At 54.4% G+C, this 24,159-nt stretch overlaps 1 protein-coding gene across 2 annotated transcripts in view; it reads right to left on the bottom strand.

Moving 5' to 3' along the window:
* The window catches only part of GRAMD1B (GRAM domain containing 1B), a 170,664-nt gene that overhangs the window by 28,855 nt on the left and 117,650 nt on the right, over positions 1 to 24,159 (bottom strand). For both annotated transcript variants that reach the window (XM_049611497.1, XM_049611506.1), the window contains 3 exons: positions 17,891 to 18,101; positions 11,554 to 11,574; positions 719 to 803 (listed from right to left, as the gene is read on the bottom strand). In XM_049611497.1, coding sequence (XP_049467454.1) covers positions 719 to 803; positions 11,554 to 11,574; positions 17,891 to 18,101 — 317 coding nt within the window. The remainder of the gene's footprint in view (positions 1 to 718; positions 804 to 11,553; positions 11,575 to 17,890; positions 18,102 to 24,159) is intronic.

Raw genomic sequence — 24,159 nt, forward strand, 5'->3', positions numbered from 1 at the left:
CGGTGAGTTCGAGCCCCGCGTCAGGCTCTGGGCTGATGGCTCAGAGCCTGGAGCCTGTTTCCGATTCTGTGTCTCCCTCTCTCTCTATCCCTCCCCCGTTCATGCTCTGTCTCTCTCTGTCCCAAAAATAAATAAAAAACGTTGAAAAAAAAATTTTTTTTAAATAAATAAATAAATGAATAAAAAAAGAAAAGGCCACGGGGCGCCTGGGTGGCTCAGTCGGTTAAGTGTCCGACTCTTGATTTCAGCTCAGGTCATGACCTCACGCTTTATGAGACTGAGCCCTGCATGGGGCTCTGCACTGACAGCATGGAGCCTTCTTGGGATTCTCTCGCTCTGCCCCTCCCCTGCTCATGCTCTCTCTCAAAATAAACACTAAAAAAAAAATTTTTTTTTTTTAAAGTCAACGAACACCCCTCCCCTACACAGTTACCCCAACCCTTCACCGCTGGGCCATCTACAGAGGTTAAGAATGGCAGAGACTCCTTCCAGGTTGGGCTTTCTGTCAAGGCCACCACACACATGGTACTTAGCCCTGAGCCACAACCACCGGGGTCGGCGCTCTAGACATCTTCTCTCCCTGCTCCCGGACAGATGTTCTCGCTTGGGCTGGCTTTTATGTGGGCAACCTCGAGACAGAAGCAGCCTGAGTGCTGTCCTTGGGATCCCAGACTTCCTTCTTGCCCCCTGCCCTCCATCCCCAGGTCTCCCAGCTCACCAACAATGAGGCGCTCCGTGTCTGGAAGTTGCTTAAAGAGCTTTCTGAAGTCTTCATTTCTCTGCTTGTAAGTTGGGCTTAATACCTGCACGACAACGGCCAAGGTTAGCAGGATGCTTCCAGGTTCCGTGGGGCTGGGGAGGCAGATGCAGGAAAAGTACCTGCTTGCGTGTTTAAAAGGTAAAGACGAGGCCCTGTTATCCCACAGACCCTAAGCGGCCAGGTTAGGCAAAGGGAGCTTCGGTATTATGGAAAAACACCGCGGAGAGAATCTGCCACTGAAAAAGTGGCCATCGACGCAAAAACGTCAAACAGACGAAGCAGGGCCCAGATTACATCCCAAGAAGAGAAAAGAAGGAGGGACACGTCCAGGGAGCTTCCTGGGACCCACCATGAGAGCTATTGCTGTCCTGCCTTCTGCCAGCAGGAAGTACCACCTTGACAGTGAAACAGGGGCTCAGAAGGGCTCCCTCAGCCCCCCGGGAGGACCCAGAATATGACGGTACTCAGTGCATCCCTCAGAAGTGGTTATCATGACTAATACAGTAAGTACTTGGCCGTGTATGAAATTCACAACAAGGAAAAAAAAAGAAAACAAAATGGAGGACTATATCAATGTGACATCTCAATTATATCTCAGGAAAACGGGGCAGGGAGAAGACCTGCACTTTACCAAGACTGGATTTTAAAAAACCCATAAAGCTAGTACTAGAGTAAGCACACAGGTAGAGAATTTAAAAGCACACCTGGCAACTAGAGGCACGCAGCCTTCATTCCCTCCCCACCCTTTATAAGACTATCCACTCCAACACTTACATTACTGATGAGGAAACAAAGGCCAGAGAGGAGACCCCTCCCCAAGGTTTCTCCAGCTGGTCAGGGGCAGCTTTCTGGATTCCTGGTCCTGAGCTCACCTCCCATCACTGGTGCCACCAGGTGACCCTGTGCCCACCTAGCTTTTTGGGTGCCTCCGTGCAGACTCGTACCCATAAACTACCTTAGCAAATCCTCCATGGAAATTCCATCAGCCAGTTGAATAGACAGGAATCCTGATCTTTCCAAACTTACAATCTTAAAATTAAAATGAAAAATTAAAAAAAAAGGTACCCGAGGATGATACAGGAAGACAGGTGCACGACCCAGGAAGAGCCATGCATTGCGACAGAGAAACATGTGTACTCCACCCAGGAGGTTCACTGACCTACTTATGCCAGGAGTGCACGGGTGCACACAGATTGTCCTGATCATGGCGACAGATAGATCTTGGCCATTTACACTCTCTCAGCCACTTCCCTGGGAATGCACTGACATACAGCTGGGTGCAATGAATTGCAATGAAATGCACCTTAGACTGTTCGTTTTTGGCTTTCTGTGAAGCTCGCTGGCCTATGAGCAAACTCAGGCTGTGGCCCGACCACATTCAGAGCCTGCAGTTGACTACCTGAGCTAAGTGGCTCGATGGCTTTTGTGCCAGAGGGAAGAGGAATATCACAGGAAGTTGAAGGAGACGTAATGACAGGACTTCAGTTTGGGGAGGATTTCTGGAAGAGATTTCCAGTGGATGCCGTGCTACCTCCCACCCCCCAGGCAATGCTATGCTGCAGAAGCCCAAACTGCAAAAATCACCTGCCGTGTGTTTGAACCAAGTATCAGGGCCATTGGGAGTGAGTATCTAGAAGCCAACCTCTCCTGTGGCTAGAAAAGACCTCCCAATATAACACTCCTCTGGCCTATATGATAGCTCCAAACCGATACTGAGATATCCAATCTAACTGGCTGCCTGGCCTTGCAGAACAGAGCCTGCACAATGAAAACCCCTGCTTGACCACCTGATCATCAGTAAGTTCCTAATTATGTCTGACCTTCTTTTTTTTTTAAGTGTATTCATCTATTTTGAGAGAGAGAGAACGCACAAGCTCATGCATGAGTGTGGGAGGGGAAGAGAGAGAGAGAGAGGGAAAGAGAGAATCCCAATCAGGCTCCAGCTGTCAGTGTGGGGCCGGGCGCAGGGCTTGAACCAAAAACTGAGTCAGATGCTTCACCGACTGAGCCACCCAGGCGCCCCTTCTAGAGCTATAGTTAAGTTAATACAAAATGAGTTATTACCATGTACCAAGCATTGTCATTGTTAGCCCTTCATATACATCATTTCATTTGGCCACAGATTGTTTTCATTATCCCATTTTACACACTAGGAAGTTGAGGCACAGAGAGGTTAAGCAACTTGTCCAAAGTACGTGGTTACCAAGCGGGAGAGGAGAGCATGAACCAAGGTGGTCCAGAGCCCCTGGTCGGAGTCACGGCTCCATGTTGCCTTAGGATCTCGGTGCCAAGAAGGAAACGACAGGATGCCCCAGCAGAGCACGCTCTCTTGCGGATGAGATGTTCACCTGCTTTGGGGCCCCCGCTAGCCTTTCAGGCCCACGAGTGGGTCTTTTTGTCCAGGGGCGTGGTAATAAAGTTTCAGTTTTTCAAGGGGAAGAAGTTCTGGAAATTGGTGGCAGTACAGTGTGAATGCACTTAATGCTACTGAACTGAGAAATACTTAAGATGGAACATTTTATGTTCCTTACCACGATTGTTTTTATTTTTTTATTATTTTTTTAAAAAATTTTTTAACGTTTATTTATTTTTGAGACAGAGCATGAATGGGGGAGGGTCAGAGAGGGAGACACAGAATCCGAAACAGGCTCCAGGCTCGGAGCTGTCAGCACAGAGCCGGACGCGGGGCTTGAACTCTCGGACTGAGAGATCATGACCTGAGCCAAAGTCGGCCGCTCAACTGACTGAGCCACTCAAGTGCCCCCGATTAATTGTTTTTAAATGAATGCAACGATCAAGCGGGTCTTCATTACCACACTCCAGTTATCAGCCTGAGGACCAGCCTACCAGATGGCCCCGAGCCCCCTGCAGGTGAAAGCGGGCATCAGGCATCCAGTTACCTGAAGCCCAGAAGTGTTCCTATTCCTAATGGGCTTTCCATAGTGCTCCCTCACCCGGATTTCCACTGGGAACTCGGGCATTTTACAGAGGTGCACAGTGCATGGTGTCTGGCCATAATCTCCACACCAAACCTCTGGCAAAGGGAGGGAGCCACTCCTCCCCTCTCCTCAGAACATAGCTGCAGCTGTACGGAGGGGGAGGGCAAATCCCGCCTTGACCTCTGACCTCGGCCAGTTCTACAACAAGTGGCTTGGGTGTAGGGACTCCTCAACTTGGTCTTGCATATAAATGCTCTGATTTCTTCCCGGCTGGCTGCCGGTGTGGATGGCGGCCGCCTTTGCTTCCTAGACTCTAAGTAAATACACGGTAGGACGACCTGCCACCATAGATCCTTGTGACACAAGAGACCTGACCCTCTGCTCCCCGCCACCCCCGCCCCCCCAGCCCGCTCTTAAAGCAATCTTCTCCAAAAGTGAGCCATGGCTCACCTATTTTAATTTAAAATCGTCAAAGAACTTTGGCTCAAGGATTATCAAGATCTGGGGCCCTTGGGTGATCTGGGGCCAAGTGACGAATTACAAAGGCCCAGCGGAACGTCACTCAGGCCCGGAGGGGTTGGGAGGCACACTCACGGCTGGGATTTCCTCAGATCCGTGCCCAAAGCAGAGCTCTGCACCAGCAGGTGTATCTGGAAACTTCTTCAGGTACCACTGCAAAGGCTGGCTGTCCTGCTCCAGCAGGAGGCTCCAGAGGACCCCAGACTCCGTCAGAGATTCCATTGCTCCCCACGGCTCCGCCTCCCAGTGGAGCCCCGCTCCTTGAGCTCTGATCCCCTCAGGATGAAAACAGTCCGTCTTGTCTGGGCTGGACACAGATGGGCAACCTCTGGTGGCTTGGCAGAGAGCCTTCGTGACCCTGCCCGGCCTCCTTTTCCCTCCTAGAGCTCTGCTCTCAGCACGGAACCTCACGAGTGGGAGGGTGTCGTCCGCATGGTTCCTGGGACAGGATGGCCAGCCAGTCTCCCATGGCCAGGTTTTGCTTTGTCCCACTTTGGCTCCCACAGTGTGGCCGGTTGTTGGGCTGAGGGTGACCCAGAGGGGATGTGGTGAAGCCCCTCCTCTAGTCAATGTGGACAGCCACTTCAAGAGGCAGGCAGGGGCCAGACGACGCAGACACACGGCAGGTGCACAGGGCCAGCTGAGGGCTCTGAACAAGCAGGCTCCTGGAGGACAGACCGACTGCACAGGAAGAGGATGACCCCACAGCCAGGTGCACAGGTGCACCCCGCCGGTTACTCACACACAGCTCACAGTTGGTCAGAAACTCCCAGGAGAGAATGAACTCCCAGCTTCCCAGCTCTGTCTGGCCTGTCCCATAAGGCGGGCTGTTCACCGTGCAATCTCTTCCCTGGGCGGGCGCCGGTCCCTATGACTCACGGCCCTCTCCCAGGCAGAGCGGCCACCACTGGCTGTGGCAACAAGGCCTGCTCTCACCCCCACCCCTACACACACCCCTTTCCTCCCAGACCGTGCTCTGCTTAGCTGCCCAGCAAACAACTTCTTTGTTAGAGTTGCCCGCCCGTGGCAGGAGGGAGGCAGGGTGGGTGGGCGGGCAGGGCCAGAGCCCTCCACATGCTTCAAGTTACAGGATCTGGGTGACGGTACTGGCCAACGTCCTCCAGTAACCCCCCGGCCTAGCCTGGCCTCCCCAGCAGATGTTTCCTGCAATGGAAAGTAGCTGGCCGGGGCTCCTGGTGGGGGAGGTGCCAGGAGCACTGCTGCTGTGGTGAAATCTGAAATCGGAGACTCTAACGGCCAGGGACTTTGGGGGCACACTCTCCCCTCACTGACCCACCGGTCCACCAACTACCCTGTGCGCAGGGGCAGCAGGAGGTCGGGAAGCTGGACTCTTCGCACTGTAGATATGCCAGGGGGGAGAAGTCGGGCAGATCGCCTGGAGAAGCTGACGTCACCAGCTCCGGGGACCCTGCCCTGCCTCCAGCACTGGCAGGAGGGGGACCGAAGGCCAAAAGGATTCCCAGGCAGCTCCTCAGACCTTGAGGGCCAAGTAGCAATGCTAAGAGCAGAGAATCTGACCCCGGGGTCAAAAGGAGACATGGCTCACCTATTTTAATTTAAAATAGTCAAAGAACTTTAGCTCAAGGATTATCAAGATCCTTGGGATCTTGGGAGCTGAAGCCAATGGGGCCAGGAAGGGGTCCAGGCAGAAGCGGGGGCAGCGAAGAGATAGCCCTGGGACTGGGAAGACTGGACTTGGGACCCCAGAAAAAGTCAGACCTCTGAAACAAATGGGGCACCTGCCCCACGCCCCACAGCTATGCCCACTGTGTCTGCCTCAGGGGTCCCAAGTCTGCACATGATGAAGGAGGGGCCTCTGGCCTAGGAGTTTCCGAGGTTAGAGCCAGCGGCACTCAAACATGAGCATGCTTTAGAAGGACTACAGGAATGCATTACAGATGGAGATCCTTGACTCCCAAACTCCCAGATTCTGACTCTGAGGAGCCCAGGGTTTCCCGGTTAAAAGGTTTTAGAGAAAGTAGAGCTTGACTCCTTTCCCAAACTCCTATCTCCCTGTCTTTAGCATCTGCACACCGGACACAGCCCCACGGCCTCCACCCGTCACAAGCGCAGGCAGGTAGCTTCATCAAACCGCTGTCCTCCCCAGGAGGGGTCTAAACCTCAAACAGCCCTCTATCTTCTACAGCACCGAGCATGACGTGTTCCAGATGTCTGCTGCTCCAAATCTGTTTGCCAAACGATCGCATTCCTCATACACTTCTAGAACTGTTCCTGTTTACGTCGCATCTCCTGTGTGCACAGCCACACAGATCCAGTAATACGTGCATGGCTTCCTGGTGCCCAGTCCCTGTCTACGCTCTTCAAACCATACACCTGAGCTTCTCTCTGGCCTGTGTGTGTCAGCCCTACCCTCTGCAGTATAGCAGGAGAACCGAGTAGTTCCATTTTGCAGGGTGACCAGAATGCCTCCCTCCTGGGCCATACCAGACCCCAAGATCTAGGCAGTACCTACACCCACGAAAGCTGCATCCTTACAGTAATTGCCCAGAAACGTTTGTTTATTGCTGCAGGCCAAACAAAGGGATGACCTCGGTGGGTCGGGTGAGGCATAGGCAGGATACACCCAGAGAGATAACTCTTAAGAGACAAGTCTCAGCGCTCAGCCTTTGTCTCCTACACCCCCGACAATGGGCTGGGCTGGGCTGGGCAAGGCAGGACGTCAGGCAGCTTGGGGCTGAGACGAGGGAAATGACCCCGAGCTAAACATTAACTCTATGGCAAACACTGGGAGCTGGGACCAAGTGGTACCCCCTCCCTGGGTATGACACGGGGAGGGAAGGGGTGGAGGAGCCCAGGAAAAAAAAACAGATGGATTTTGGAGGAGTCCTGGCCTCACCTGAGAAGAATTCAATTAAGACCCTCAAAGGAAATCCTGGCCCTTCAGCCAAGTCCAGGTAGGGAGAAACCAGATGTAGGAGACAGGGGGAGGCAATGAACAGAGAGGAGAGAGATGGGGGCAGGACGGCATCGTGCAGAAAGTCAAGGAGGGGGTAGGACTGGGAGGGGTTCTCATCAGGAGAGACGGGACCATTCTAGAGAAGGTGAAGGGTGGGGGTCGGGGGGCAGAGGTCAGGAAGACTCTTGGAGACCATGGGTAAACAGGTGCGGACAGACGGGCAGAGCTGAAGGAAGGACAGGTGGCCCCACCTGGAAAGAACAGGCTGCCGAGGCTGTCAGCAGGTCGTCTCTCAGACCCTCCATTTTCTACACTGTCCCCCTAATGTCCCCGGTTTCATGCCCACAGAGCTTTGTTCTCTTGCTCTCAATCTCGTGCCTGCCAGGCCTCCTTGGTCAGTCATTCTGTAGGATTGGCGCGATCGCTTTCCTCGCCACCAAAAAGCCAGCATCCCCGACCAGGGGCATGGGGCAACTTGGGCACTGAGTCTCTCCCAGCCACCAGGGTCTAGGCTCCTGACCTCTGACCTCAGACAAGCTCCTTCCCTGGGTTGCCATGACCACTGACCGCCACGAAAGGGGTGACGCAGAAGAGGACAGTACCTGTGCCCACGCGAGGCATCGGACAGGAGAGCTGTGACTGCTTCCTCCAAGAAGCGAGCCCACTGTACCCAGCAGGCGCCATCTTTTGGGGGGCAGACTACACCCCTTCCACTCCCAACTCTACCCTTGGCTCCCTCCACAAACTAAAGCCCTGTTTCTGCTCATCCCTCTGGCTCAGGTCTGCCAGGGGCTGTGCCTCCCAGGCTGGGGGCCTTGGTGAATAAAGCTGGTATGGTCAAGTAAGTAGAGGGTGAAGGGTTGAGGGGAAGAAGCGTAGATATAAACAGGCCTGGGAGGGCCTTAGGGCAGTTGTGAATTGCACTGCCTTCATATCCCACTCTTGACCTTCATGTCACATCCCTGGCTAGAGACCAGAAGCCCTCACACCTCAGCCTTTCCACGTGTCTCAGGACCTAGCCACCTCTTGCCATGGGCCCACTCTTTAGGCCCGGTTGGTCTGCCATCATGCTGACAGGTCTTCCCTGGCTAGACAGTAAAATGTGTAAGGGAGGCAGGTAAGGAGGGAGCTGGGAGTGGGCGGGGAGCTGCACACCCAAGCTACTCTGACAACCTGAGATGTTCTCTCGGTGGTCAGCAGCTCTGCGATGACCCCCCCCCCCCCCCCCCCCCCCCCCCCCCCCCCCCCGCTCCTGAATCTGACCAGGACATTTGTGACTGTCTCCAGAGCTGGGATTACAGAGCCTTTGCCCATCCCGTCAATGATGGCACATCAGCCACCACCACGAGTGTCAGGGGACAGATTACAAAGAGAGTTGTCAGTAGAGATAAGCAGGGGGGATGGGGCAACACAGTAAGTGTCTTCTGGAAAACCACGAATGGACTATCAGGGGGCAGTGCAGAGGAGGGGAGCGGTTTGAACTGAAGTTTCCTGATGGGGCCTCTGCACGCGAGAGCACAGGCACACGCGTGGCACACAGCAGGGGGGTGTCCAGCCACCCAAGGACGCAGGCACTGGGGGTATGAGGGCACCCCACACCCGTGTGCATCGATCCAGGTGGCTCTGGGGAAACACCCAGGTGGTGGCTTCTTCCTGATCGAGGCAGGGCAACGGTGACTCGGGGAACGGTCACGCTCAAGTCCGTGCTACAGATAATGAGCACACTGGTACCATCAGAGCGGGCAGAGACGGGGTGGGGGGAGGGGGGGGCAGGGGATGACACCTGCTGTGTGGAATAGGCAGCATCTGGCTTCACGCCCAGACAGCCAGAAGTGGGCCAGGCACCAGCCTCGGCCTCAGAAGGAAAGCAGGGTTTTCACCCCAGGTTATCTGAAGCCAGCCTTTCTAGGGCTCTACCCACTATGCTAGCCGCTGATCTCCCTCCTGATGTAAAAACACACGGAGGCAAAGTGGAAAGGTCACCTAGATACAGCTCCTCACACCTCTGGCTCGGGCCGGCTGGAGGTCCCTCGTCACCTCTCCGCGTCCGAGCCTTTGCTCGGCTCTGCCTCGTCCTCCCAGCGTCCACCTAGCCCTTCTCTGTCCTTCTGACACATCATCCCATTCTGTGGCCTGTCCCTGTCCCGTGTCAGACCTCCACAGAGGCAGCCGGGGAGGAAGGCAGACAAGGAACCGCATCTGCCTGGCAATGCGGGATCAGGGGGGAGAGGAAAGGGGAGCCACAGGAAAACATTTCTGGAGGGGGCTCGTGGGGTCTGGAAGAAGCCCCAGAGTGGAAGCACGCGTCCAAGAGAGCGGTCATCAGGAGGAACGCTAAATGCTGCTCCGCAAAGAGACCCCCTGTGCACTTGGCCTCTGTGAGCTAATGACTCGTGCCAAGGGGAGAGTCGATAGATAATGTTTCTGGGATTCATGCGGGGTGAGGGGTGGAGGCCGGAGGAGACACGGACCATCTGTGAGCCCCAGGGAGTCCCGGGAGACGAGACGGAGTGGAGGCCCGTTTTAGAGGGAGACGTGCGGTCAGCGAGGGTCTCCAGCCGCAGGGCATCGGTCAGGAAGCAGGGCTCTGGCGGCCCGGCTCCTCTACCATCTCCCACTTATCTGTCGCCGGAACGCCTGAGTTCTGGGCCTCACGTGGTGGCTGGCCTTTCCAGCTGGCCTGCGAGAGGCAGCGTCCACTTCTGTCCTTCCCTCAGCCGCCAGCAGTGATGTGCGGGGCTGGGAGAGGCGCTGAGGGGAGAGTGTGGGGAACCTGCCGGCGGCAGACAGGAAGGGAGAGCCGGCCAGAGAACGGGAGTCAGAGGGGAGAGGGAGGAGGAGCCAGGTGGAAGAGCCAAGGCAAGGAAAAGCGAGGTGGAACAGAGAAGCCTGACTGAAAGAGAATGAGAGCGAGAGGGACAGAGAGAGAAGAGGCGAGGGTGGGGGCCGGCAACCAAGATGGGCACTTGCATGTCCAGATTTGGAAGTTTCGATGGTCTGACACGTCTGCAGCCACCTGCTTCCCGTTCCTTTCGGGGATGCAACTTTTTGGGGCGGAGGTTTCGTCAGGCAAGGGGCGCTGGAGCCCCTGCGCAGCTCGCAGGAAAGCGGCCCCCACCCTCCTCCCTCACAGAAGCGGCGTCTCTCTCCTCCAGGAGGTGAGCTGTAAGCAGCGCCGGGGTAAAGACCAAGGTGGGTCCACAGGGAAGGGCTGGGGAATGAGAGGGGACGGTCCGGCTTTTCCCTGACACAGGCCGCCTCAGTCAGCGAGGCCCCCCCAACCTCTGCCTTGGCTGTGCCAGGCCAGAGGGGCACAGCTCCCCACGGAGCAGCAGGAGGTACCTGACCTGGGGGAATCACTGAGCCCCGTGGGAACACAGCCCGCACGTACACACAAGCGATCCTGACCCAAGTCCCTACGTGAAACCCAAGCCTCCCCACTCCCACCCCCGCCCCCGTGTCCACAAGCTCTGTCACTCACGGCCACCTTCTCCCCCCCTTGCTGCCCCCCCCCCCCCCGAAGCCTGCTGAGGCCCGGCCCGGTGTTGGGGAAGGTGGTACCTGCATGATCAATCAGACTCGAGTGTGGGGAACAGCAGACTCGGAGCAGGAAAGACAGCTGACCTGAGGCCAGGCTCTCCACTAGGCAGTTCCAGAGGGCAGAGTACAATTTGGTGGCAGGGGCCAGCTGAGAGACTTCAACCGGCTGCTCTCCAGGGGGAAAAGTTCAAACTGCTGCAGCCCAGTCTACGCGATGGGGTTGGGGTCTCGGAAGGGACTGTTTACCCCACAAAGCAGTTTCTGGGTCTGCAGCAGCTGGCTGAGCCACCACCGTGGACGACATCAGGCTACGCCTCCACCACAGACCCAGGAGCAGCGGGCGTCTTCTAGAAGGAAGATGCCCCTCGGGACTACTGAGGTGTGCCTTGAGGCAGAAGTCAAATTCTCCTAGATGGGACAGCCTCTCTACTTAACGGGGGAAAGTTTTCTGGCTGCACTGCCCCCAAAATGTCTTGGCTGAAGGAAGGAAACTTTGCCCCTACGTTCAGGCCCCGGGGCTGTCCGAGTCCCAGAATTCTGTCTGGTCTCTGGACGCCTCCCCCAGCTGGGCCCCTCCACTGGGGCTGGAAGAGCCCCGTCCAGGAGTCGAGGGGAGGGCCATCCTTCCCAGGTCTCCCTGAATCAAATCCTCCCTCACCAGCAGTCCTGTCCTCCTGCACAGGAAAACCAGTCTATCTGGTGTTTCAGGGAGGGGGCTGGTCAGGGGCCCCTGAGCTTGCTTGAGCAAGCCCATGGGGCGGCCAAACCTCTCCTCGCCACCTCTCCGTTCCCCAACCACCTCCATCCACCACCCGCTTCCCACGTGCCCGGACAAGAAGAGAAACAGGGATACTTACGTTATACCAACTCTGGCTTTTCTGAAAGGACAAAATAAGAGAAAGCACAATTAGTCTGGGACGAGATGGTGGGAATGGCCAGGGTATTCCTGGCTCCAGAGGGAAGGTTACACAGACAGCAGAGGGCGGGCAGGGAGGAGGAATCCAAATGCAGCCGGATGCTTCCCATGTGGCTGCTCGAGAGGGGTCCTCCTTTCTCAAGACAGCTCCAGAAAGGAGGCCCAGGGAGCAGTCCATGCTGGAAACCTCACCGAGGTCGGGGCGGCAGGCAGCGGCAGCACCAGCCAGAGCTCAGCTGGAAGGGAGTCGGAGCCCCATCATGAGGTTTTCTGATGGGGGTGAGGGGTGCGCTGCAGGCATCCGAGACCCAGTCCCCAAATGGGCCCTGACCAGAAGCAAAGTGCAGAGAGAGACCAACCCAGCCTTCCGCTCCAAGTCAGCCCCTCTGGAGAAGGCAAGATGGGACCTTCGGGTAAAGGAAGCAAAGGGGCTGCCTGGAAACTTCCTCCCACTACGCTCTCGGCGAGCAGAGGCGTGAATTCCTCCTTCTGCTCAATAGCTGGCTGATGACCCAGGTGGCAAAGGGGTCCTGGGGAGGTTCTGCACTGAGAGGAGAGTTGAAGCACATGATTGCCGGTTGTCCCTCCCCACTCTGTGCTGCTGTAACTCGGTTCCCAACAAAATCAAGACTCCGTCCCAGCTCCAGACTTCAGGAGCTGGTTCATTTCCTGCCCTGGGCAAAGGTTACTCGTTTTCATGGCAACTGAAAGTTCTTTAGAGCAAGAGGGATGGCTAACATTGTGCTTTGTCTACCTCCAGTCTCTAATCCCACCTGAAAGCTAGACAGGTGGACAGGAACACACACGCATACCTGCCTGGGCCCCAAAACCGTGAGGTGCTGATCCAATGGTTTTAGATTGGGAATGGGGTATTTCAGGTTGTAAAAAACTTGTCAAGGGTGTAATTCCAGCCAAGAATCACTGCATCAGGGAAACTGCTGGTCAACAGCTGTACACACAGGTGTGGATCCTGGGCACAAGTGGCAACTTTTACCCTCCCACCTCGTTGAAGGGGCCCCGACTCATAAGGGGAGGAAAAGGGCAGCCACTGTCTCAGAATGTCCACCGGGAGCAGGTCTGGCTGGGAGGAGGGTGGTCATGTGACCACCACCCCCCTCCTCACCAGCTCCCCCGTTCCACCAGAACTCTCTAGATGCTCTCTGTAGTCATTTCCCAACAAAGGCTATCACTATGGCCCATCTGGAAGCCACACACTCGAACCACGGCCTTACCTTCTCCTCTATTCCAGAGGTCTTAGCAGGTAAAGGGGCCAAATCTGAACATTTAAAACCAACTATTTCACTGTTGAGGGAGCTGTTGCCCCATGGGAATCCTGGACCTCGATCTGAACATGAGCCTGTAATCATTTGGCGAGAGCCACCCATTTCTGGAGGCGAGTGGATGGGGCAAAGAGGCTGTGTCTGACCTTACTTGTACCTTGCGAGGTCTTCATTCCTGGGTCCTGTCTCTGAGATCACAGGGCATGAGGCTGTGCAGGTATCCACTGAACCACATCTCCCAACAGCGGAGAGGAACCTTCTAGGATGTGCCAGCCTCGCCTGCCCCATAGTTTATGGCATTTCACCAAACCGAAGCCGGGCCCTCAGATACCTGCTTCACAGCTGAGAGAACTCTCCGTCCCCCGCACCCAGCCCGATTTCATTCCTGCTGTCCCCTTTTCTCCCAGGGTCTAACATGAAGGCCAGGACAGTGGGGTGAGAAGCTAGGGGGCGGGTGACCCAAGATCCTTCATGATTACTCTTACGTGCTGTTCCCACTCCTGCCTTAGGTATTCCTGTACTGCCACACAGATAGATGTCCCTTTGGAATCCATTCAGAGTGACAAAGAGCCTCAACCAGGGAACCGGTGTCCCATTTCTGTGTGATACTTTTGTGTAATACTTGCTCGTTCATAAAGGGGGGGGAGGGGATAACAATTTGTGTTCCCAAGTACTGAAACGTGTGAAATGAACCAGCCAGAGTGAGGGCTTCTGTCCTGTCCCTCAGCATGACACTCTACCCTCATCAGCCATCTCCAGGCAGCTTCTCATCTGTCACCGCTAAGAAAAATGCCCCCCACCCCACCCCCCTGTCAAACCCATAGTAGCTCCTAGGAACACCCACTGCGGGCACGAGTCCCTCAACTCTGACCAGCCTCCTGGAGGCAAATTTCATCCTCTGGCTTCACTCTCCCAGGGCTGAGTCCCCAGCTCACGGGGGCAGGGAAACCAGAGGGGCTGCGGGCGTGGGAAGGGAGGAGGGAGCGAGAGCGGAGGCGTCCAGGGACACAAGTTAGGGTGTCTGCTATCGCAGCTTCTTTAAAATGCCCCTCCTTCGCAGAGAGGGCCAGAGGCATGGAAAAAACAGAACTAGGGGGTGGGGGTCGAGGCTTCTCTGACAGGTCATGAATGGATTCGGCTAAAAGGGGAGCGGGGGAGTCAGGAAAAGTACTCAGAGCTGCCCAGGACAGGGAACTGAGCAGAGGATGGTTCCACTGCCTCCTAGAAGGGGTCTAAAGAACAAGCACTAAAGGAATACGAGGCCTCTGGAAACAGACCCACCTTCCCTAGAGACATCTCCCCAGTGCAAAGGCTCCTGGGGTCGGGAAGGTGGGGGCTGGGGGGCCAGAGGAGGGGAAGAGAGGAGCTCTACTTATAGGAGGTACGAAATAAAAGAGACTTCTTACTTTGATCAGGTTAAGTCTGTCATACTGGAAAGAAAAAAACCACAAAAATTAGGGTTGGAAAACAAGGAGAAAGGTCAAGGGGAAAAGCTGCAGCGAAGCCACGGGCTGGGTGACAGAGCACACCCAACGCAGGAGGACTCCCCTACCGGGGTCATCGCAGCGGCTAGGCTATCCTAGAGCAGGAGCTGGCCGGAGCGGGGGGAACGGCCGCTGGCTCCCCCTAGTGGCCGCAAGCCAGTACTACAGAGCAGAAGCTGGGTGGCCGCACAAACTCCAGGGGTCTGGGGAAGAGGAAGGAAAGGACGCCTTGAGATCTTCTAGCTCGCTGCTCTGGGCGGGGCTGCACCCAGAAGGGTCAGCCTCAGCAGTACAGTTACACACTCACAGGAGAGGGGCCTTACGGATCACCTGGTCTGACCCCTCCATATTAATACGAGGAAATGGAGGCCCTGAGAAGGCAAGGCAGACACCGCCCATGCCTGGCTCCAGGGAGAAGTGGAAGTACTTTCCAGGCGGCCTGGAAAATATACGAGGTCGTCTCCTCTAGGAGGTGGATGAGAGACGGGGTGAGGTGGCCTGGTGGCCATAATAGCAACAATAGCTCTGGCGACCAGAGCCCTTTGCCACGGATACGTCTGGTCAACCTGAGACCACGTTCCAACTGGGGGAGGGGGTATCCTAAGCACAGGAGCACGCGCTCCACCTCTCCTCACCTCACCTCTGCAGCTCTCCCTCACTTTCCGCTCCAGGCCCCTGACCTGCGTAGCACCTAATTCCTGAAGTCTGTGCGTCCCTCACACACAATGGTTTCCCAGACCGACCTCAGCTACCACCATTTCCCGCCGAGCTGGCAAGGCACCCCCGTCACCCACAAGTCAGTCCTGTTCTAATGGCGTTTGGAGGATGGTGGTGGCAGTGGTGACAGCTGTGACTGGTGGGAGAATGGGGCCGAGGGGAGGCATCCACCCAAACCAGGGACTCGAGGACTATGTGTCTGCCTCACCGAAGCCCATCAAAGGGAAAGAAAACCTAGACCACCCCCCCCCTTTCCCAGCACCTCCCTCTTCAGCTCATGAGAGGGGGACCAAGGCTAACTTTGAATTCAGCTCTTGGCCCCTTCACAACGCCTCATTCTGACTCTCAGAGTCCCAGCCTGGCTCAGCGGACCAGCTCCATGAAACACGCCCGTCACCCCACTCATTTACGAGTCCTCCAGCCTCTGACGTGTAACGTCCCCAACTACACACGAGCCCCTACGAGTCGGGTCTGGTTTCCGGACAATCTAGGCACGTTTCTTAAGGTTTCTTATTTCCCTTCCTAGCCTGTAGGCTGCCGGGGGGCAGGCACGGGCCCGTTACTCGTTTCCCGAGGAAGACCTACCACTTAGGAGATTTTTAAAAAATCCTCCTTACGGACTACTCGCCTCAACCCAGCACCCGACTAAAAGAGGCTCCTCTGTGGGTGGTGGCTGACGGCCATCAGTAACGTGCTCACCGAGCGCCCTGCTGGCATAGGGGTGAGAGGAGACGAAGCCCGCAGCTTCCGCTCAGACACAGCCAGAGAGACGGAATAACCCGATGCCTGGGTCTAGCGACACGTGTCCTCTCGCCAGCCAGAGCTGTGAGGGGCTGGGAGCGGGTGCTGACCCCACGGAGCACTCCTCACTCCCCACAGGTAGAGCTCCTCCTTCCCTGCCCACAGCGAGCAACCACCATGTGAAGTCTTCAGAGCCAAGATGTGCTTTGAGCCTGAAAGGTCACAGACTCTGGGCTCAGCCCCGTAGTCTCTTGCTCTTCCCTCAGGAATGAGAACAGCTGTTCGCCCTCCTCCTCCCCAAGACACTTACAGAGGCTCAAGACTATTATTAAGTCATCCCTCTCTTTTTCTTCTCCAGGCGACATCCCACCTCCTTTTCCCCTGTGGGGGTTATTTCCTGAGCCCTGCCGTTCTAAAATACCTACTGCTCACGCTGGACTCCCTCCAAGTTCTCTTCGGACCTCTGAGATCCTGGGGGCCAGGGCAGACTCTGGAACTGCCCCCTGACCTCGTCGCATTTCTACAGGGCCTGGCAGGGGCTACTATCGATGTCCATCGACCTCCAGATCCTGGTACCACGCCCTTCTGGAAGAATAGCTCCGATCTGATCACACTTCAGGATCCTAAGAATACCACAAGCCCCCGGGCTGGGCAGTGGGTGGAAGCCGTGAGGGATGCCCAGGCTGAGCAGCTGTCAGTGGGCAGGCAGAGGGAAGCAGGTGCCAGGTAGAGCTCCTGAGGTCACTTTCCCACACCGGGGAACTCACCTATGGGAATCTGTGACCCTCAATCATCACGTCCGGGGACTCTGGTCTCACCCACTAAAGCAGGTGTAAGCGGGTATATCAGGACCCAAAGCCCAGCTGGATGGGGCTTCCCTTCCCCCAGAGCAATGAAACTAAGCCCCGGCAGGACTCTGCTTCTAGATGGCTCCATGTAAGGAGGGAACAGATTCCCAACCCAAGGCGGTATTTGGGGAGCAGGCAGAGACAGGGGAGGATGGGGGACGGGTCTGTTCTCCGACTTTGGGTGCAATAGGAATGGTCCCTCTGTAACTTCAAGCCAGCCTGCCAGGGGGCAGTGGGGCCGGCCCTTCTGGGAAAGGGACCAAGCAAGACATGGGCCAGAGTGGGCGGGGGCAGAGGGAGGGGTGCGGAGCGCTACAGACAATTCAACACCGGAGGGGAGACCAAAGACAGAGACAAAAGATGGCTTACTTTTGAGAGGCGCTTGTGAGACTAAGACCATGCATGCAAAGGAGGTATTTGGGAAATGGTGGGGAAGAAGAGGAAGAACAAGAAAATCAAAAGACAAATCAGGTGGGAAGCCAGCTCCCGTGCCTCCCAGGGGCCCCTTCCCCTCCCCGGGGCCTAGGAGTCCAGCAGTAACGAGAAGCTTTCTGAAGGAGCATCTAGGCAAAGACCACCTCCTGCTTCCCAAAGGACTGAGGAGGGGACAAGAAAATCTCTGGGGACCCATAAGTAGTCCGGGCCCCCCTGGGGCTCATTTTACATCTTTCCTTAGGCAAAGGCCCAGGCCCTCGGCAGGTGGCACTGACACTTGCAGGGGATGGAGAGGCCCTGTCACCGTCCTCCTGGCCCAATGAGTACCAAGTGGGTTATTACCAAAGGTGAGGCAGAGTGATAGCCAGGGCGGAGGTTAAAAACCCCTCTCTTCCCTGAGGACTCTCTCTTCCCGGCACTACGCTCCTCCCAGATAATGCTCCCCTCTACCCCGAATTTGAAAAAAGGAAGCAGGACTAAACGGATGACCCCCTCCTGGTCCCCAGAGCACCCTTTCTCCAAATCTCAAGGCACGTGAGGCTCCCTACCCCAAAAGGAGACAACAGTCACCGTGGAACCATTTAACTAGTGCTTGGGGCACTCTGAGTGTTCCGCTGAGAAGATAAACTAGGGTCTCCCCCGCCTGTCCTACCCTCGCTTCACTGACACAAGGGCCCTCGAGGAAGGGGTTGTCTACCTCGCTGACCCCCAACACTGGCTTCCCCGCAGCCAGCTGACGAGCAAGTAGAGAGTCCCGGCAGCGCCCGACTCACCTTGGAATTTTTGCCGCCACTCCGGCCGGACTGCGAGGAGCAGCTGCGCTGGACGCCCTGCTCCGGCGTGGACGGGGACTTGTCCGAGGAGTGGTCTGAGCCCTTCTCCACCATGGTGTCTCCGTCCGGGCTCTGCGGGGTTGGCGAGCGAGACCGTTTCCGGAGGATGGGGGAGCAGGCCGGCGTGCTGCGGTTTGAGTTACTGGCAGTGCTGCAGGGGCAGATGGAGAGAGGGAGTGGGGTGGAAAGGGGGGAGGAGGAGGAAAGACAGGCAGTCAGTGATTGAAGGCCAAAGACGGGTCCCAAGGAGCCAGCTCAGGGAGCCAGGGTCAGGGGCTGGGGAGAAACAGGGAGAAAAGGGCCCAGCTATGATCTCACTGCACCGTAATACTGCTGCTGGCCAGGAGGGGGCGGTGGTGCCGATGTGAAATGGAAACAATGTGAAGTGACATAGAAGGGGCAAGTAGGGCAGTTAGACATTTAGATATTCATCCATCCATCCGACCATCTGTCTGTCCATCCATCCAAATATCGTTCGAGCCCCTATTACATGCCAAGAACTGTCTAGGGAAAACAGAATTTAAGAGCTGAAAGGCTCATTACAGATCATCCAATACCACGAGCTCCTTTTATGCACACTGCATAACTAGTTCCGACATTTTGTTTTGCAGATATGTGCCCATAAAAATAGTTAAGAATAATCCTACTTTCAAAGCAGTCACATGCACATTATTTCACTGAGGCATTATTTCTTAAGGCATTCCTAACGGCAAGTGCCATAATCCCTATTTTTAAGGTCTTCCGACTTGCAACTCAAGCACAGCATAGTATTTCCTTGTAAGCCATGTTACTCTCTGCTTCCCCTGCCCAGGGGAAAGATGAACACAGCAGAAGTTCTCACATTCCATAGCCCCCTCCACCCAAATTCGTTTCCAACAGGCACCGTATACATCCCACAGTGCCAAATCCGCTCACGCCAAGGCTTACAGGCTGTAATTATTTACTATTGGACACTTAGCGTGTGCTCTTGATGGAACAGGATGGGCGTAAAGAAAGAGGGGAGGGGAAATGAAGTTAAGTTCTAACAAGTGTTTGCTTTGCCCTGAGAGAATGGAAGGACAAACATGGAAAAGGACATGGTTAAGTGGGAAAGAGACAGGGGGAATGGGAAGGGAAGCATGGACGAAACTGCAAAGGCAAAGAAAGAAGCACAAGGGTAGGGGGATGAGAAGCCGAGGGCCCCCTCACCCACTCCGGTCAGAGAGCAGGGTCAGGCTTCAGGGACAGCCCAGATCTGAGGCTGTGAGGGCCCCTCCATCCCAGCCTTCCCTAAGTGAGTGGCACGCAGGGTAGGGGAACACTGTCATTTGCATGAAGATCCAGCTGTGACCTCAGATGTCCCATCGGACCCATTTGCAATGAAAACCATGCCCCTCTCAGCAGAACCTTGCACCTGGGGATCCTCAGCAGAGAAGGAAGGAAGCCCAAAGCCCAAGCCGGCAAGTGGGGAAGGAGGGCGGCAGGGGGTGAGCGCAGTGCTCTAACTTTTGAAGGAAACTGATGGAGAGAAGACAAAAAGGAGGCCAGACAGAGAAAAGGAAGACAAAGGTGAGCAGAGGACGTATGGAGACACGTTAAGACCCAATGTTTTGCTTCCCCCTAAAACAGAATTCAGAGAGATATTGCTTACAAAACTAATAATAACTGTGCTTTTGAAAAAGAAGCTCTTGGAGCACCTGGATGGCTCAGTCGGTTGAGCGTCTGACTCTTGATTTTGGCTCAGGTCATGATCCCAGGGGCATGGGCTCAAGCCCCACATCAGGCTGCAGCCTCAGTGTGGAGCCTGCTTAAGATTCTCTCTTCTTCCCTCTGCCCCTCTCCCTCTCTCATTCGAAGATAAATTTAAAAAAGAAGTATTTCTTCAAGTTCTCACTCCCCCCCCCCCCCACTCATTCACTACTGCACACCGAGGAGAGGGGAAATTATGTTCCTTTTCTTCACTTGGAAAAGCAGAGTCTTGGAATGGTGGTGAGGAGGTTCTCGGGACATGGTCCCTGGGGGGAAGCCTCCGAAAGCTCCTGAAGGGTAAACTCGGGTGCTCATCGTTCTGGGGTAGCTGCCTCTCACTCAGGCCAACTTCAACCCACAGCCAAGTACTCCAAGGATTAAACTGTCTTCTAGGATTACTTTGCTGGAAGAACGGTCGGGAACTCTACCCCTAACCTCAACTAGTCTGCTCACAGACATACCAGAGTGTGGACGATGCCTAGCACACGTCCATCTCGGTCACAACAGCTCGGCTCCTGTCTTTCCCTTCAGTCAGGGACATCTTGACACATGGCGAGTCCAGGTGCGAGAATGGAAAGCAGGTCTCCTTATCCTTCTCCAAACTCTCCATCCCCACTGGTAACAGGCTGTTGAGGAGGGCTTCATTCAGCAAGGGCTGGGCACAAAATTCTAACCTGGAGGAAACTCGCTCCAACTACCCAAAACCACATGAATCTCCCACTCAGTGATCAAAATGCCCATGAGATTCCCTCAACCACTGAGCGGCCCCGTATCAGCTGACCTGACTGACACGTGCCACCCAATGGATACCTAAATTCCTACTTTCAACACATCCGTAAGCTTATCCTGTCATTTGTCGTGTTAGTCTCTGTGCTTTGAAGGCCACTGATGATCCGCGTTGTTCCTGAAGCGCTCTTCTCCGCTCCGTGATGCCACACAACTCTTTCTATTCCTCTTCTGGCCTCAAACGCTGGTTTCTCTCTTGCTGACTCCGCCTGAAGTCTGGTCCTCCCCCACGGCCCGAAGCATCTCCTGCATAACTTCAACTGTACCTCGCAGCAGAAGACTCACTCCCCTGCCTGTTTCTGGCTCCGATCGCACTTGCTCCCTTCAGCTCAACAGTCTGCGGCCGAGTGGACAACCCCTCCGAAGAGAGGTCTCAGTTCAGACTGAGAACCGAGCTCACCATCCTTCCTCCCGAAACTCCTCCCACTACCACCCCTCGTCAGCGGCATTACCATTCCTCGTCTCCCAGCCTGCAAATCCACGTCTTCTGTGTCACTCCGCAAAAAGTGAGTCACCGGCTCACATCGATTCTATCTGCGGAAAGCTTCTTAACCCATCCTTCCTCCCCTCCCCTCCCCCACCCGGGGTCTCTTGCCTAGATGCTTCCACGAGTCGTTTAAGTGGTCTCTTTCATCTCCTTTCCCTGTCTCGTACTCATTCCCATCTCTGTCATTCGATCTATTTTTTTAATTAATTAATTAATTAATTAATTAAAATTATTTATTTTTGAGAAAAAGAGACAGGCACAGAGTACAAGCAGGGCAAGGGCAGAAAGAGAGGGAGAGACAGAATCTGAAGCAGGCTCCAGGTTCAAGCTGTCAGCACAGAGCCCAACAAGGGAGATCATGACCCGAGCCAAAGTCGGACACTTAACCAACTGAGTCACCCAGGTGCCCTTGTCATCAATCTTTCTAAGTACAAGCCTGATACGATCTTTCTGCCCACCCCACCGCCCCCCCCCCGCCACAGGCATGCATCTTAAAGTCTCAAATCCTCAGAATGGAAGTCAAAGTTCTCTACCGAAAATGATGTTGACACTTGCCTGTATTCCAATACTTTATCTCTCCTTATACAGTCTTTGAGGGTTTCCGTATCTTAGTCCCATGTATCTTCCACTGGTGTTAATACGCACTCGCTTCCTCCTGTCTCCAGGCTTCCATACCTACCACTACTTGCACGTGAAGGGCTCTTCCCGCCCTGTATCTATCTACCTACTGGAGTCCTATTCAGCTTTTAAGAGCCATCTCAAACCTCACCTTCCCCACAAATCTTTTTAAAATCTCCACCACTGAGACACCTGGATGGCTCAGTCGGTTAAGCGTCCAACTTCAGTTCAGGTCATGATCTCACGGTTCGTGAGTTCGAGGCCCGCGCCGGGCTCTGTGCTGACAGCTCAGAGCCTGAAGCCTGCTTCGGTTTCTGGGTCTTCCTCTCTCTTTGCCCCTCCCCTGCTCATGTGCTCTCTGTCTCTCTCTCTCTTTCTCTCAAAAATAAACATTAAAAAAATTTAAAAAATAAAATAAAATCTCCACTAATGAACTGGCTAGAGCATTTAATATATTCTGCCTGGTACACACACTCTTGGGGGCACCCACCTCTGCACCTCCCACGTGGTTTCATGTGACACCTTATAAGTAGTGTGTGCTCCGGGGATGTCTGCTGAATTACGTATCAACCTAGTAAAGGTTTTCACAATCTCCGTGGCTTTAACAATCCCCAGGATCATGACACCTCCCAAACAGGTACCTCCAACCTGTTAATAAAAATAGCTAAAAGTTGGGGCGCCTGGGTGGCTCAGTTGGGTAAGCATCCGACTCGATTTCGGCCCAGGTCATGATCTCAAAGTTCCTGAGTTCGAGCCCCACACCAGGCTCCCTGATGACAGTGCAGAGCCTGCTTGGGGTTCTCTCTCTTTCTCCCTCTCTCTCTGCCCCTCCCCGACTTCTGCTGTCTTTCTCTCTTAAAATAAATAAACTTAACAGAAATAGCTAAAAGTTTATGAATGTTTATGAGTTCCTGGCATGGTACCAAGCACTGATGAAGCACTAGTTTATTTTATTTCCCAGCCAACCTATGAAGTGTTGATGGAGATTATCATTCGTCCTCTTTTCAGGTGATAAAACTCAATTACTGACAGATTTAACAATTTGCCCAAAGTCACACAGACAGGTAAGTGGCAAGAGAGGATTTGACATGCAGGCCTATCTGATGATAGAGCCTATTCTTGGAACCAAGCATTCGGTAATATTTGCTGGGTGAATAGATAGAAGGATGGATGGGGTGGCTGGGTGGATGGAAAGAAAGAAGGAATCAGCTTCCTGCCTGCAGTTTTCAATCCATTCCCTATTTTGCTGTTACAATGAACTTTCTAAAAAAAAGTGATTTTGCCATTTTGACCATCTTCTCCCTTGCTTGAAGTCCTCTATGGTGCCCAACCTCCTTAGAATGAAATCTGAACTCCAAACTATGGCAGAGAAGCTCCTCAATGATCGTACGTCAAGCTACCTCTGAAGGCTCCATCTTTGCAACTCTTCCCAGGGGACCCTCTGCCTCAGCCATCCAGGACTCCTTAGAGATCCTTGTGCCACGTTCTTGCCTTTCCCTATCTTTTCAGTCTCTCTCATGCTGAAAATACCATTTCCCCCTCCAGGCGCCCTCCCAACACTGACCCCTCTAAGCCCAACTACTCCCTACTCCATTCCCCATTCCACTCTAATCCTTCACTACACAAGAAGACAGCTGGGATTCTAACTCACCACAATCACTATTTGATTTGCTACATGCATACCTACCACTCTTCAAAGGTATCCCCTTATCCTATAGATTTGGATGTCCTGCTGAGCAAATAAAACCCAATTCCTCTGCATCTCATAACCCTACACTATTGTTGTCTTTCCAGCGAACTCTACAATGGGCCATTAATCCAATCCTGCCACCATTATTAGTAATAGTATTACTTTCTATTTCAAAACCTTGGGGATTTAAAGCTAAAAGGGACCTTGGATTTACTACCTAAAGGAAAGGAAGACTGGTATTGTAGGAGCTACTGGACCATGACCTCCCTTCCAGAACTTTGCACATAGCCACACATAAGAAATCTAAGCAACACGGAGGCTGCATGGCTGCCAGAGTGATACGCTTTCAGACCTGGATCTTCTGCTCCACACACACACACACACACACACACACACACACACACCGAGCATGCGGCGTTCAAGTCCATAATGGTGAGTGACAAAGGATCCCTGTGCTTGGGACATTATTATAGTCGGGAAGAGCCAGACACATGTTCTGCTCCTTCCAACATAAGCAATGAGTGGCAAGACAGGGAAGAGTCCAGGAATCTTACGCAGACCGCTTCCTTGAGAATTCAGCACTTGAGACATGAGCTGGGTCCTAAATAACGTGTCAGAGTCAGCCAGGTGAAGGCATGGCAGTAGGAGGGAAGAGAATGTGCCCAAGCAAAACAAAACAAAACAAAACAAAAACCCTGTATAAACAAAGGTGTGGAGACCTAGAACAGCTGGGGATACACAGAGCATTGCAAGAAACTGTGTTACTGAAGCGTAACATGCTTAAGCTGACGCACATGAGACTCCTCAGACTATCAACTCTCCCCAGTAATAGGTCCGCTGAGACCCCCACCAGCCACTTTTAACCCACTCACTGCAGGCGGGGGGGGGGGGGGGGGGGGG

This window comes from Panthera uncia, chromosome D1 (assembly GCF_023721935.1).
Source record: "Panthera uncia isolate 11264 chromosome D1, Puncia_PCG_1.0, whole genome shotgun sequence".
NCBI classification, from domain to species: domain Eukaryota; kingdom Metazoa; phylum Chordata; class Mammalia; order Carnivora; family Felidae; genus Panthera; species Panthera uncia.